Raw genomic sequence first — 14,301 nt, 5'->3', positions numbered from 1 at the left:
ATATGACAAAATTAATATTACTTATAGACACTTTTTCACAGAGCTCGTCATTTTGGCTTCATAGCCAGTCCTGGGCTGCGTGGTCTCCTGAGCACTATTTTTTCCCCCTGTTTGCTCTTACTTCTTGCATTTCTAAGTATGAGTGTTTGACCTAGCTGTCATGATAAGGTTTTGTGTGATTATTTGTGGTTTTGTAGTTTTTTCCTTTTTTTTTTTTTTTTATTTTAAAGGAAACAAAAGTGGTTGTGGTTGTTTGACAGTTGGACTTGATAATCTTAAAGGTCTCTTCCAACCCTGATGATTCTATGATTCTAAAAGACCCCCACGTTGTGATATTCTCCTTTCTCTTTTCTCTGCCTGTCCCAAGTCTCTACCTGGTACCTTGTTTGTTTCTATCTGTTCCTTTGTTTTTCCATGTAATGTTCCTAATGTGTTTCTTCTTTATTTCAGTCATGTGTCTTTTCTCTTTGTGCTTTCTTGTTGAAAACCTAGGATAGATATGCCTTTCATTTTCTGTTTTAAGTTTTACTTTCACATGGAACTGTCATAACAAGAGGTATTTGTCTCCTAATACCAGCTTGAAGAATGCATAGTAGGTCTGCACAGATGGTTTGAGTAGTAGTAGAAATCACACGAGTCTGGAGTTTGATCAGTGAGAATGGAGAGATCTTGAAAATTTTACACCAGCTCCTTCCCTCTCCACCAGTCTAGCAACATTATGTTGTAGGTATAGAGGTAGCAGATATTTCTTAGGAATTTTGTTTATCAAAGTCCCAATGGATTCTCATGCAATATTCTCATCATATTTAATGTCTGCATGTGAAGTCATGAGTATGTGAAGCCTTCCACTATGTCATTACATTTTGTGAATATTGGAAGGCAGTACTTTTTGCACATAAGAAAAGAGTAAGAGATTTCAAATGCAGGGCACAGAGGGGAGATTTCTGGTAGGAAGGATTTTAAGTGAGTGATCATACTGGAGTTTAGAAAATACTGAAAGTCTCTTACTGTGCAGCTTCAGACTAATGGTCCATCCATGGACCGTGTTGTGTTCTTCATAGTTGAGAGAAAAAATAAGCTCCTCACACCATCAACAATTCACTGTTATTTCCGCCTTTTATCCATGAAAATTTTTAAAGACTGCTGTGACACTGAGGCTTTACTAGTCTTCATAAAAGGTATAGGTGCTGTAAGTTTATATGTTTTTAACCATGTTAGAATTGGGAAGGATGGTTTTGTCTGTCTGTTGTTAATGTCTATGTTTGTGTGTACCTAGGCTTCATGTATGCTACTAAATGAAGTTGTGCCATGAAATTTTCTTGAGCGCTGGACCCACCTGTACTGTTAATTTGTCAAAACAGTTGCCATTACAGTTAGTGTTCTTCCAAACAATTTTCATTCAGATTTTGGATACTAAATCATCCAGGGAGCCTCCTAATAGGCAGTTTGGATTTGAATTTGCTCGCAGACCTTGTCTGAGAAGATGAAAGAGTTGAGTGGTATAGTTTGTTCTCAGTGTCGTATAGTGTTCTTGGACGCATTTTATTTATCAGTAAAACAAGACTGTCAGTGCCTTGCAGGGTTTACACCAGTGCTTAGTAGGGACATATTTATCCCCCACTCCACTGACCACTTTGGATTAGTCTTTGCCTTTCAGTTGCAAAGGTATGTAGCAATTTTGCATTAAGGTATATGTTATTAAGTCATTACTATGGAATTAGAGGTCACTTATGTTGCTAATGTTGCTTATAAAAAAAAGCAGGTGACTTTCGCTGAGCATATAAATACATTTTTATTGCTTTTATTTCAGGCTGATCAGCTAATGTTTGCTCTACATTTTGTACGAGGAATGCACCCTGAACTTTTTCAAGAGAATGTAAGTGCTAGAGAAGAAAATCCCCAAGTATTTTACTTAAACTTAATATGAAGAGTAAATAAGTAGATAAAAAGGTTTTGTCAGTAAGTATAGGACTTACTTATACTCGTCTATAGTGCAGTTGAATTACTCCTAAAAGTCTGCCTGCAGTGAAACAATATGCATAATTGACCTAATACATTTGCTTAAATGTGACTGATTAGCCTAAGTCAAGGCATATTGAATTTTCTAAAATATCTACATAGAAAGGAGAGACTATGGCTTTCTGTACTAGAAACTGGAGACCAGAAGGAGTATAAAATGATAGTAGATGTCAGTAGAGGAGAGTCCATTATAGGGTAAAAGGTAAAAATCAGACAATACCTTTGAAGGAAGTAATGGAATTTGATTATATGAAGCATATCAGCTCAAGGCACAAGGTTTAAGAAAGGTTGGTTGAAACCTCTTGATGTAATGAGTGCAATGTACTTTTATTGCAGACATATGGATTGACAAAGTAAAATCCCACTCTTTCAACAATGCTGAAAATAAATTAATCTAGTTGGTAGAAGCATATCTGGGCTACTCCTCATTATTAGAAGTTCCCTATTTCATCTTCTTTATTTATTTTGGGCTTCTGAAAATATCTTGCTTTACCATCCTTAAGTTTCTGAAGTCATGATTGCAAATAGTTTTCTGACTGATTTAAAACTTGGCTTTTTAAGTGTTTGTAAGTATAGCCTTATGTTTTGATTTCTATTGTTTAGCATGCATTTCCATCAGCTATTAGAGCTCTTACACAGAGTAATCTAGGTTATATATAATGCCCATTTCTATACTATCTGAGTACTCTAGAATGAAACCAGGCAAATAATATCAATAATTTTCTTACTTTTCTGAAAGGTAGAAGTTATTTTAATTAAATTGTTAAGAGAAGAGTGCTTGTGCAAAATATTTAGTGAGAAAAATGAAGCTGAAGTGATTATTCTTTTAAAGTTATTTCTTTTAAAGCTTTAATGTGATGAGACTAGAATTTGATTATTATGCTGCTAGAGAATTTAGTATTCTAAGTCCCTCTCCCAAAAGAGTTCAACCTTCTGCACTTGTGAATTTTTTGCATAGTGATGAGAATTTTATAGTACAACTAAAACAGTATATTACAGAATGCCTTGGGTTTTAGTAGAGATGTTCTCTTTCAGAATCAATACATATAGATTTTCCTGAGGTAGTTTATATGCCTCTACAGATTATACTTTTGCTTTTCTTCATAAAAACATTACGTAATTTTTGGTTTTAAAACTTTTGAAAGTACTTCATGTATTTTTCTGTCCACAAACATTTTCTTTGTCGCTGGGAAAGGAACATCAGTTTGTAACTGAGAGAGCTGTTTCAAGACTCAACTTGATGGGTGTAAAAAACTATTCTGTGGTGTGTATCAGCAGTACTACTACTTGTCAAAAATCTTTATCACAGAATTATAGGTTCTGATTATATAAAAATTTCAATACTTATGAAAAAATTTTAGTATATTTCTTGCCACCTCCAAATAGAGCATTATGTATTTTGTAGTGTTTTTAGATAATTATCTAATCTATGTTTAAATGATTAAAAGCTGCCTTACTGGATACACATAACAAGTCTAAAAGATTTAATCATATATAAATTTAACTTACATTTATCTTTTTAGTGCAACTAAGGTATTTGTAATGCCATTCTATTATATTAGGTATTCCACCTGTTCTAAAACCTGTGTGTTCTGGATATTGTAACGTGAAACACTGTTGAATCATGGATTCCATAGCTGTCTCTTCTATGTGGGCTGCTGATACCCTGTCAGGCCCTGTCCTTGCCAGCAACATTTGTTACTTCTTGGTAGTGTATAGTTATTCTATGTGGTGAGAACTTTGAGTGCTTAGAAGGTATAGGACTTCCCCTCTGTTTCTTTTGCTTGTAAAGCAGTCACTTAGCCTGAATTATGCAAAGGGAATTAGATACTGGTAGTATCACCTAGCATTTTAAAAATGTCTTAGAACTCTTTCAGAATCTAGGATTTACATTGTTTATCATCCTGCTCTGCCTACATGCTATTACATACCAGTCTTTATTCTTAAAGATAATGTGTGACTTATCTGAGTTATTATTTATTCCCCCTAGGAATGGGAGACTTTTACAGGTGTGATCATTGGAGATACCATAAGGAAATCAGTAAGATACTTTTATTTGCATATTTTGAAATAAGGAACATTTACTTTAATCCTGAAAAGTTAAAGTTATATTTTTACTATATTGTTTAATAATTTGTATTCATACATGAAACAAGTAACTTATCACATAGTAATATAAAAATACAAATTTTTAAAAAACTTTTTGTACATGGCAACTAATTTTCTAATTTACATAGCTTTTTGCCTTTGTTGCTTTTCTTATTTTCTTTTTCTTTACTAGGATTACATTTTGTAACTGGAGTGTTTGAGGAAGTTTTCAACCATCTTCTGTGACTAAAATAAGCATTTCTGAATCCCTCTTTCTCTCGGAGTCATATATGAGTTGTTGCATGAATTAGTGGAATTGTCCACACATTTTGCGAACTCTGACTTCCTTTTTCCTTAGTCTCAAATTCTGCATCTGGAGATGTATTTATATGTTTTCCTAGGTGACTGAGCAAGCTTAAGCAGCTTACTTTGCATGCCTGGCCAAACATGCTGTAATTTACTAAGTGTCTCTCAATTCTGTTGAATCTGTATACCTTTAACGTAACATTCCAGTAGAAAAGAGTAGAGGAAAAAGCTAAGCTTTCCATAATCTTGCCCATTATAACCCTTCTTTGAATCAGATATTTCGGCAAAGGTTTTGAAAGGTGTTTTTAGGAAACATGAGCACAATCAGGAATCATGAGCTCAGTTTTTGCCTCCTGTTTTGCTTTCCTCCACTTTTCCTTCATTCATAGTCCCGCTAGCTCATTCCATGAGGCTTAGCTCACAATTCATCATTCACAATTACTCTTCATCTATAGCCTTGTTTAAATACTTATCAGGGTACTTTGTATATTAAATGGTACAAGACAATGACCAGTGTGAGTACCTTGATTTTAGACACTTATGACAGTAAGTGTGTTCATATGTGTGGTGGCAGAAGTGGCAAGCCACTTAAAACACAATGTATTACTCAGGTTTTCTCAGGCAACTGGTTCCCGAAATGATCCTTAAAGTCCATTTTCTCTAGCCATTATATGACTCTACTGCAGGTTTTGCATTTCAGTGTGATGGCAGAAGTTCCCCTTCATCTCTATAGAGTCTTTGTAATTCAATTAAATGTCAATGAACTGAGTGATTGTCAGGTATTTTCTTCTGTTGGTAATTTTCAAGCTATGTGAGATCAACAATGGAGTTGATTTTTGAAGTCAGTTGCTCAGAGTGCATTTGCAGATAGACAATCATTTCTGTCACTTGTTTTGAAAAACTACTTAGAATTGAATGCATCATAAGGATACTCAAAATAATAAAGTTTTTTCAGCCTCAAGTAGCTAAGCAAATGTTACTGTGAACAGTATGTCTCAAATTTTTGGTAGCTTTTGTTTTGTTATGCCATTTATGAAATTCACAAAAGGCCACAGAAACATTACTGTTGTGAATGGTATTTTTATTAAAAACATGGGTTTCATCATATTACTGAATATAGTGTTTCCCAAAAATTTATGTTAGTTACATGTGTAACATTATTTGCTTCAATAAGGATTCACAAAGAAGTGTTCGTGACCAGATTCCCTCTTGGATAGAACACGACCGAGCCTGGGCAGTGGCGTCTTTGAAGGTATACACCATGTGGTGTGTTGAATTTAAATTTAAAGGACTTTGGTTTTGACAAATAGGAATTTGGAATTGAATACTCAAATATATATTTGTCAGATGGAAATACTTGCTATTTTAAGCTGCTTCTTCTGTCTTTTAGAAACCATGGCTTAATACATACCCACTTGAAAAAATATTTTAATCTCATTTTTCTGACCCTTTTTCTTGTACATTTCTACCCCATCTAACAATTAATTTCAATGTTTGTAAATGAACCTGTCGTCTTACTGAGATTAGAAAATGTTATATGTAGGGCACTTCAATTTTTTTAGATAGAAAAATATACGTAGGAAAAATTGCAAAGAATATTTGAGTTTCACTTTTGTAATGACCTTCACAAAAACACTTAATATTGTATTAAAAACTGTTAACTGAGAAAATAGTCTTCTCATCAGATTTCCCTGTACATCTTTGCAGATGATTCAGAATTTGTGATTGCTCAGACTGAGTAATAATCACACTAAAACAAAAACGCTTCTGTTCGTCCTACCACAGTCAATGTTGAAGGGAACTAAAAGAAAATACTGGTGCTTGAAATTCCATCTTAGGCTCTTCTCCTGCACGTAGCTGAGCAGCAAGAAGGAAAATCTCGGCTGGTCTTTGGCTAAACCCAGACTCCATTATTTAATTTCTCTTCAACCAGACACTGGGAACAATCACACTAATGGTGTGGCAGGCATGATAGTTAGAGGTTTAAAGAAACAAAGAAGCAAACAGAAAATGAGTAACTGAGCGAATCAGTAGCATTTACTGATAGAAAAAGAACCTGATCATGATTAAAGCAAAGGACTTAAACACAGAGCCCAAAATTTAAAACCGAAGAACCTTTAAGTTTAAAACCAAAACCACAATGCAAATACAAACTTAACATTTCCAGGAAATAGTAATAGGAAATAAATGGTTAATTTTAAAATGTACTCTTCTTTAACTTCGAGGATAAAATGGAATTTTATGATGTGTGCAAGTAGTGATCATAACTGGTATTTGGAAATTATTTAAAATGTACAGTGTCCAAATGGCTATTCTTCCTTATAGTTAAATATACGTTATTTGTTTTGTAGATTTCTCTCCCAGGTCTCTATCAGGTGCTCTGTTTTGAAGATGAAAGTCTCTGGCACACTTTTTCTCAGAGTTCTGTGTGTGAACAAGACTTTCCGTCTACTGTTGTAAAAAGAATTTCCTTGTTTCAACAGGTAATCTTTTCATTTATTATATTATTTGTAAATTCAACATTAAAAGTAAATCTTACATCAAGGCCTACTTGAATTACAACTTAGGGTTTAACTAGTTTTTTAAGTCTAAGGATTATGTATTTTCTTTTACTATAATGTGTATTTAGTTCTCTGTTATCTGAGTCTTTTTTTTGTTGATGTATTGGCTGCAACTGTCACCCTGTAAGGTGACAAGTTCTACAGTAATATTCAGAATTAATTTCAATAATAGGTATTATAATTCTTTCATGGTTGCTTTGTTGCTGGTGGATGTGTCAGCTTGGTGAGTATCTTTAGTTTAGTTCATCATTTAATGTACAAACCCACACATCTGACTGAAAACCACAAAACACAGTAGCAGCCTCTGCTTTTTTAGAATAGTAGTCATGAAATATGACTCTTCTTGAAAGCCTGATGTTAAAGAACTCAGCAAGAATATCGGAGGGGAAAATTCCTTCCTCTGCCTGAGGGTCCTTCTCCTCTGGAAGGGGAAAATCCCTTTTGTGTTTATGCAAGAAGGCGTGTCATTACTTACTTTCAAATGATGCTGTGATTTTTCATTTGAAGTCACTTCACATAAAAAAGTAAAGACCCATTCCGAAGAAAGGATGAGGTAGTTTCATGTAGTTTCATGCTGATTGGCTATTAGCAGCTCTCTATTTGGTATTTTTGGTGGAGGAGGAAAGATAGCATGCATGGAATTTAGGAGCAAACCATTTTGGAAAAGAATTTGTCTGAGTCATATTTGATTCTATGAAATGCAGAGGAGCGCTTCTTGTGTGTGCAGTGTGTTATCAGAAAAATTCTGCATTTATAGGAAAGTAAATCTAGAATGATCAGTGTTTCTAGTTCCTCATACAGAAAGTCTTAAGAATATTTCTCTTGATGAAATATAGTGAAACTACGTGGTGAGATTGATACACCACTCATAAATTAATTTACACTGAAATCAGAAACATTAGTATTCCAGTTAGGACATTACTGCCTGTATACATGCACAGAATTTTGATTACTAGTATAAAGCTAAGTTTGCTTTCTTTTATTCTAGCTACCCACGTAGCTACCTTTTTTTCTAAAACATTGTAGGAAAGGTTGTAGCTTACAAATAGACATTATGTATAGAGCTATCTTCTGAGTCTGTTAATAGGACAAGCTACTTACAAAAGAAAATTACAGTAGATTATCTTGGAAAGGAATGATCAGACAGCTCTATATATTCAGGGAAGATAACTTTGTTCTTAAGAAAAGTGTAAAGGATTCAGTCTTCTTAGAAGAGTCTTGCATTTTAAGTTGTCACTATATACTTTTATAGACTCATCTCCCCTGAATATATTTTATTTCAAGGTACTTGTGGTCCAGGCTGTCCGACCGGACAGGCTACAGAGTGCCATGGCTCTTTTTGCATGTAAAACCCTAGGTAAGTTAATTTTCAGCAGAGTATTTCTGCACAACAATTAAGTTTCTTTTTTTGTCGTATGTTTTACTTTTATTTCATAGTTGTTATGGAATCCCTAAGTTTCAGGATCTGGAAGTATGTTGTAAATGGACTTGCCGATTTTGTTCTTGTAAAGTATTATTAAAAAGTGCTTTTAAAACTGTTTGGTTTATGCTGCATGTTGATTGAAAATACTGTAAAAGATCTGTCAGATTCTTTTAATGAATTCTTGAACACTGGAATTAATTAAGAAAAGAAGATAACTGGTTTTCCTAAAGTTTTACACTGCAGCATTTTCCTTAAGACACAAATTTTCAAAAAATATTAATTAATTTAATGTCATTAGGTTTGAGATTCTGTGGATTGAATCTCAAAAGATTATTAATAATTTCAGGAATTTTTGTCTGTCTCTTGGTGTGTAATACTTTTTACTGTCTGTTTAAAAATACACATAATTTAGAGTGATTCAATACTATAGTTGTCTATTTGTTCTAGACAGTCTATTTCCCCTCTGAAGTCTGTTGTATCCACAGTTTGAAACCTGTATGCCAAATAATCTTAATATTGCAGTATAGCACAACAAAACCTTTCCTCAGTTTTTAGCAGTTAATGGATATATGGAATATGAATTATGAGTGTCTCATCGGGGTGGACACTGTAAGTTTAAAAAGTCACTTTATTTTACTCCCTTATGCTCTATGTCTGTGGGTATTATTTGTTGGTCAAAATCAGCTCCATATCTGCACCCAAGACTGGTATTTTCAGGATTAAGGTGTAGCTTCTCTTTCAAACATTATTAGTAGGTAGAGAGGATACTTTGCTGATGGTGAGTATAAAAGGCCCGGGCTGACAATGTCCCTGCCTGTTGGAATCAAATGACAAATGTGATCTGCAGTGCTGTGTGACTTAAAGCCCAGCAGAGACCTGAATGCAGAGTGAGTTTGCCTGCTTACTGTCTTCCAAATCTTAATAAATTACATAAATTGCTTATTTTTATACCAGTTCTATGGAGGAATGCTGCATGAGGGGATGGTTTTAGGTGAATGAAGCTACAACCTAACCAAGGAAGGCAGAATACCACTGACTTCATTTGGAGCTTCAAAACCAGCAAATCATCCACAAATCATCCACAGATTTTTCATGTATATCAGTGAGATTTTATTTTGAGATCATGTAAAAATCATGACTAGCACTTTCTAACTGATAAAAGATGTCACACTTGTATGAATATTTTTTTATATTTTTTCTACTGGGTCTTTTTCAGGATGCTTGCCCTGAAACTACTTAAACAAACTTTCACTTAGTTTGAAAGTTAGATTTCCAATCTACTTTGGCTGCTTTCCTGTAAGAAAAATGAGTTCCAAAAGAGCTCTAATAACCTACAAGAAAGCCTTTCACTTCTGTTTTATCCAGATATGGGTGTTTTTCTTCATCTTTTACATGTATTTTTAAATTTATGGATGAAGAGGGATTAAAATAATTTCTTTTGAAGATAAGGCTCATAAGAACTTTCTATGAATGTATTTTGTGGACACTCAGAGCATGCTTATTTCTTTATCTTACATGCTGTACTGAAATGCACCATGTTAACTGGAGCCCCACTCCTATGAAGACAGTGTTGGGGTTGTTCAGCCTAGGGAAGAGAAGGCTTTAGGGAGACCTTAAAGCAACCTTTCAGTACCTAAAGGTGGCCCACAAGAGAGCTGGAGAAGGACTTATTACAAGGGCATGTAGTGATAGGACAAGGGCTATGGCTTTAAACTGAAAGAAGTAGACTTGGAGTAGATATTTGGAAGAAATTCTTTACTGTGAGAGTGGTGAGGCACTGGAACAGTCTGCCCAGTGAAATTGTGGATGCCCCATCCCTGGAAGTTTATTTTTCTTAACAGTATAGGATGTCTTCTATCTGCATGTTGTAAGGATTTTATTCTTATTTTAAGACTGGTTTTATGGTCTCTATTGAACAGAACTCTGACTGCCAGATGACCTCTAAAGTGGTTGAAGCACTCCATCATGGGGAGTCACTTTATTTCCATAATAATTCTAATTCTAACTCTAGGAATAAAGGAATTATCTCCATCACCTCTCAATATGAAACGTCTGTATAAAGAAACTCTGGAAATTGAGCCCATCTTGATAATAATTTCTCCTGGTGCTGATCCTTCTCAAGAGTTGCAGGAACTTGCCAGTGTTGAAAGAAGTATTGAGTGCTACCATCAGGTCAGTCTTAAATAAGCATAATGATTAAAAGATGCAATGTGTAAAATTTACTGTAGTAATATCTGTTTTACCTTGTTTTTCAAGGAAGTTAATACGTAAAAACATAATTTGATGTCTATGTGTTTGTTGTTCTTACCTGTCTTGACATTAACTTCTCGTTCCATTTGCAAAATTGCTTGGAGAAGAGAGACACAATTTGTCATCCTCACAGAAGCAGAATCCACATGAGAGACATTCCTCCAACTTTGAGAAGGAAAAAAATAAGAAGATAGATGGAAGAGAACTAAAGAGGCTGAGAATTGTTATACATGCTACAATGTTATCTTTTTTTTAGTGTGGAGTAATTGAAATATAAACACACTGAAAACTAGACTTCATTATTTTCTCTGCTTATAGAATATTTTTTTTTCTACCTTTTTCTTCAACTGAGGATATAAATCAGGTGTTCAGTGTTTGTGAATACTTCAATATTTTGTGAAATTCTGAAAAAAAAAAAATTGGGAAATTTAACATCCTTGAAGGTTCCCAATAACTCACTGGAAAAAGCCTTCAGATCCTGGTCTGATCTTTCATAGCTGGCTCTACTTTGAGCAGGAGATTGGATTAGAGACCTTCCAGGATCCATTCCAATTCAAATTATTTTATGATAAAAGTAGTTTCCTAATGTTCCCATTACACAGTAACAATATGTTTTATACCTTTGGTTGGGAGAGGGAAGTTGTTATCTAGACAATCACTGGTTGACATAGAAATGGAAAACATCAAGTTTAATGTTGCTTTCAAATAATCCTTGAAGTTGTTCCTTTCCTAGAATATATTTTTCCACCAAACTGTAAAGTTTAAGAACCTACTGTCAGCTTATCTAGCTGTGAACATTGCAGAATGCATATTTCTTACTTTGCCACCTGGATTTTTATGTTTATCTCTAAATATTCTTTACATGTTAGACTTTTAAAATGTGGCATGGTATGGTATTCAATTAAGGAGTGCTACTCAAAGCTAAATAATCTGAAAGTTGTCCTACTAATGAGAATATTGTGGTTTTTTCTGCACTTTCTCATGTAATTTGAATGGAACATAAAAGATCAGATTTTTCTTGTCTGTTGAATTATTTCTCTTATGGGATAAAGAACGGAGTGCTAAATTTCTCTGCCACCATATTGCTGATGACTTTCAATTATCTTCTTTTGGCTATTTTAAATTATTTCAATATTAAGTTTTATTTAGGCAGAGGAGAATAATGCCAAGACAAGATTTTTCAGGTTCACTAAGATCACTTTATTGTGAGCTTGTTTGATTCAGTGTTTTTGTTATGTGTAGCTTCCAAATAGATTCTAAGGTAGAATTAATATGGTGCTATAAAACATGAAGAAAGGACTGTATGGTAAACTATTCATATTTCCCAGTTGGAAAGAGAGCAGCCTTAGTTTTTCACTCATCTTAATATAAAACTGAGTGTTTCTCTTCAAAGGAAATATTCTTAACTTCCAGTCAAAAGAAACTTTGTTGTCATTTATCTTGTTTTTATTGTATCAGCAGTTCTGCAGTAATACAGTTTAGTCACTGATATTTAAATTACTTTTTGACTTCCCAGGGAATACCATCACTGTCACCAAGTGATGTATGTTTTTTTCCACAGAAAGACTAGGTAATGTTTTTTTTAAGAAACTCTGATTAGAGAAGTTGCAAAGGAAAACTGTTTTCCTTAATCTTTTCCCTACTTTAGTAGCCTATCACATTAGAGTAAATTCTGGTTATCTTTAGCACTCCTTTTTTATGTATGCACCCTAAATTGAAAACACAGGTTTGTATTCAGCTGTTAAATGAGGTATGATAAGTTCTTGATACAACTGTGTCTGTCATTTCAGATTGCGATGGGGCAGGGCCAAGCTGACCTGGCTATTCAAACTCTAAAAGAATGTGCACGCAATGGAGAATGGCTCTGTTTAAAAAACCTGCATCTCGTTACGTCTTGGCTTCCTGTGTTGGAAAAGGTGAGGGCAAATAGAGACGTAGATATTGGAAACCAGGCAAAATTAGTATGCAACATTTCTGAAGCATTTCAGGCATTTCCATGGTGATGTTTAGATTTCCAGTTTAAAAATACGCCTTTGCGGTTTTCTCAGCCATGAATAAGGTGAATTGCTGCAGATCCAAGCAGCTCCTTTCTTTATGTGAGCACTTTCATTTTCATACAGTGTAGAGTATTTCTACCATGATGAATGAGAAAATGTTGCAGTTAGGACTTCTGGTACTTCATAAGATACTGCCCGTGTTTGCTGAACTATGGATCTATGTATGCTTGAATTAATTTCGTTTTCCCTTTGTTCTAGGACTTCATTTTTATCAGTTCTTGTTTTTGCAAAGTATAGCTTGTGCCTGAGTTACTAAGAGGTTTTTGCTAATTTGAGATTAAAATGTCTAATATTTTCTAGAAACACACTCCTCGTTAGGCATTAATTTGCTAACCAGAAGTGATTTTATATGACACACTTTTCCTGTATATCACTGTGAAATCCTCAAAAGAAATTAACCCAGAAGAAAATTAGAGACTTCCTATCAGCAGTTACTACAGTCTTCATTTTCCAGTTTTCTATGATTTTTCATAATGTGTACTCCATGGATGGGATCTGTCATCTGTCTCGCAATGTGGCACATATGTACCTTTAGCATTTCTATAATCCATTTTGAAAAAGTGCAAAGGCAAAGCAAGATAACACTGATGTGTGTCATCTAGTCTGCACAAGATAGTGAACAGTAAGGAAGTGTTTGCAAGCCTCTTGCTGATTACAAAATTTCAGATCTTATAAGTATTAAAATATGGATATGTGTCAGGAGGTTCTTATTCTTTCCACAAGAATATCATACTGAATGTGTTAAACTTTCTGTTGAGCTTAATATAGACTGAGGTTTGCTGATGTTTGACTCTGCACATTCCCTTATCTGCTTTGCATACCATTAACAAGTGTGAGGTTATGTAATTCTTATGCTTGAACATTGTCTTAAGGGACCTCTGCATATTTATAATTCAGTTCCATCCAGGTACATAAATTTAGTTCACACAGTCTTTCAGTTTAAGAAGATGAAATATATCTTCTGGTCAATGTGAACTTTATCAATAAGAAAATGATACCGTCACAACTTACAGCTTCCCACCATTAGCTGTCTTGTAGCCAAGCACAGAGTATCAGAGGATGCATACTGCAGATAATGATACTTGAACCAGCATGTGAATTCTCTTGTTTTCTTTTCCTAAAACTCCTATTTCCAATGCTGTGGATCATTATCAAATCTTGGTTTGGTTCCCATAACATCCTTATAGACAAGCTCATGATGTATGGACTCGAGTCTACCACAGTGAGGTAGATTGAAAACTGGCCTAGTTGCATTACTTGAAGGGTTGTTGTCAACATCAAAAAATCCACTCAGAGGCCAGTCATCAGTGTTGTGCTCTAGGCATTGGTACTGTGGCCAACATGGTTTAACACCTTAATTAATGACATGAGTAATGGGACAAAGAGTATTCTCAGCAAGTAGACATGATAAAAAATTGGGGGAAATTATTGATATAACAGACAAATGTACTTTCATCCAAAAGGACCTTAATAGACTTGAGAAGTAGACTGAGGAGATACCTCATGAAGTACAGCAAAGGGAAATGGCAAGTGCTTCCCATGAGAAGGAGTAGCTCCGACCACCCAGACGATCTGGGGACTAACTGGCTGAAAAGCA

At 34.6% G+C, this 14,301-nt stretch overlaps 1 protein-coding gene across 2 annotated transcripts in view; it reads left to right on the top strand.

Annotated features, from left to right (window-relative positions):
* DYNC2H1 (dynein cytoplasmic 2 heavy chain 1) overlaps nucleotides 1-14,301 on the top strand; it is a 159,298-nt gene that overhangs the window by 74,244 nt on the left and 70,753 nt on the right. For both annotated transcript variants that reach the window (XM_027902215.1, XM_027902216.1), the window contains exons 71-77: nucleotides 1,811-1,876; nucleotides 4,010-4,060; nucleotides 5,588-5,665; nucleotides 6,765-6,896; nucleotides 8,259-8,331; nucleotides 10,409-10,569; nucleotides 12,438-12,563. In XM_027902215.1, coding sequence (XP_027758016.1) covers nucleotides 1,811-1,876; nucleotides 4,010-4,060; nucleotides 5,588-5,665; nucleotides 6,765-6,896; nucleotides 8,259-8,331; nucleotides 10,409-10,569; nucleotides 12,438-12,563 — 687 coding nt within the window. The remainder of the gene's footprint in view (nucleotides 1-1,810; nucleotides 1,877-4,009; nucleotides 4,061-5,587; nucleotides 5,666-6,764; nucleotides 6,897-8,258; nucleotides 8,332-10,408; nucleotides 10,570-12,437; nucleotides 12,564-14,301) is intronic.

This window comes from Empidonax traillii, unplaced genomic scaffold, assembly GCF_003031625.1.
Source record: "Empidonax traillii isolate 1590-97213 ecotype Southwest subspecies unplaced genomic scaffold, ASM303162v1 scaffold853:size531304, whole genome shotgun sequence".
Taxonomy (NCBI): domain Eukaryota; kingdom Metazoa; phylum Chordata; class Aves; order Passeriformes; family Tyrannidae; genus Empidonax; species Empidonax traillii.
The sequence above is the reverse complement of the archived record's forward strand: the minus strand, read 5'-3'. Positions and strand labels throughout refer to the sequence as shown.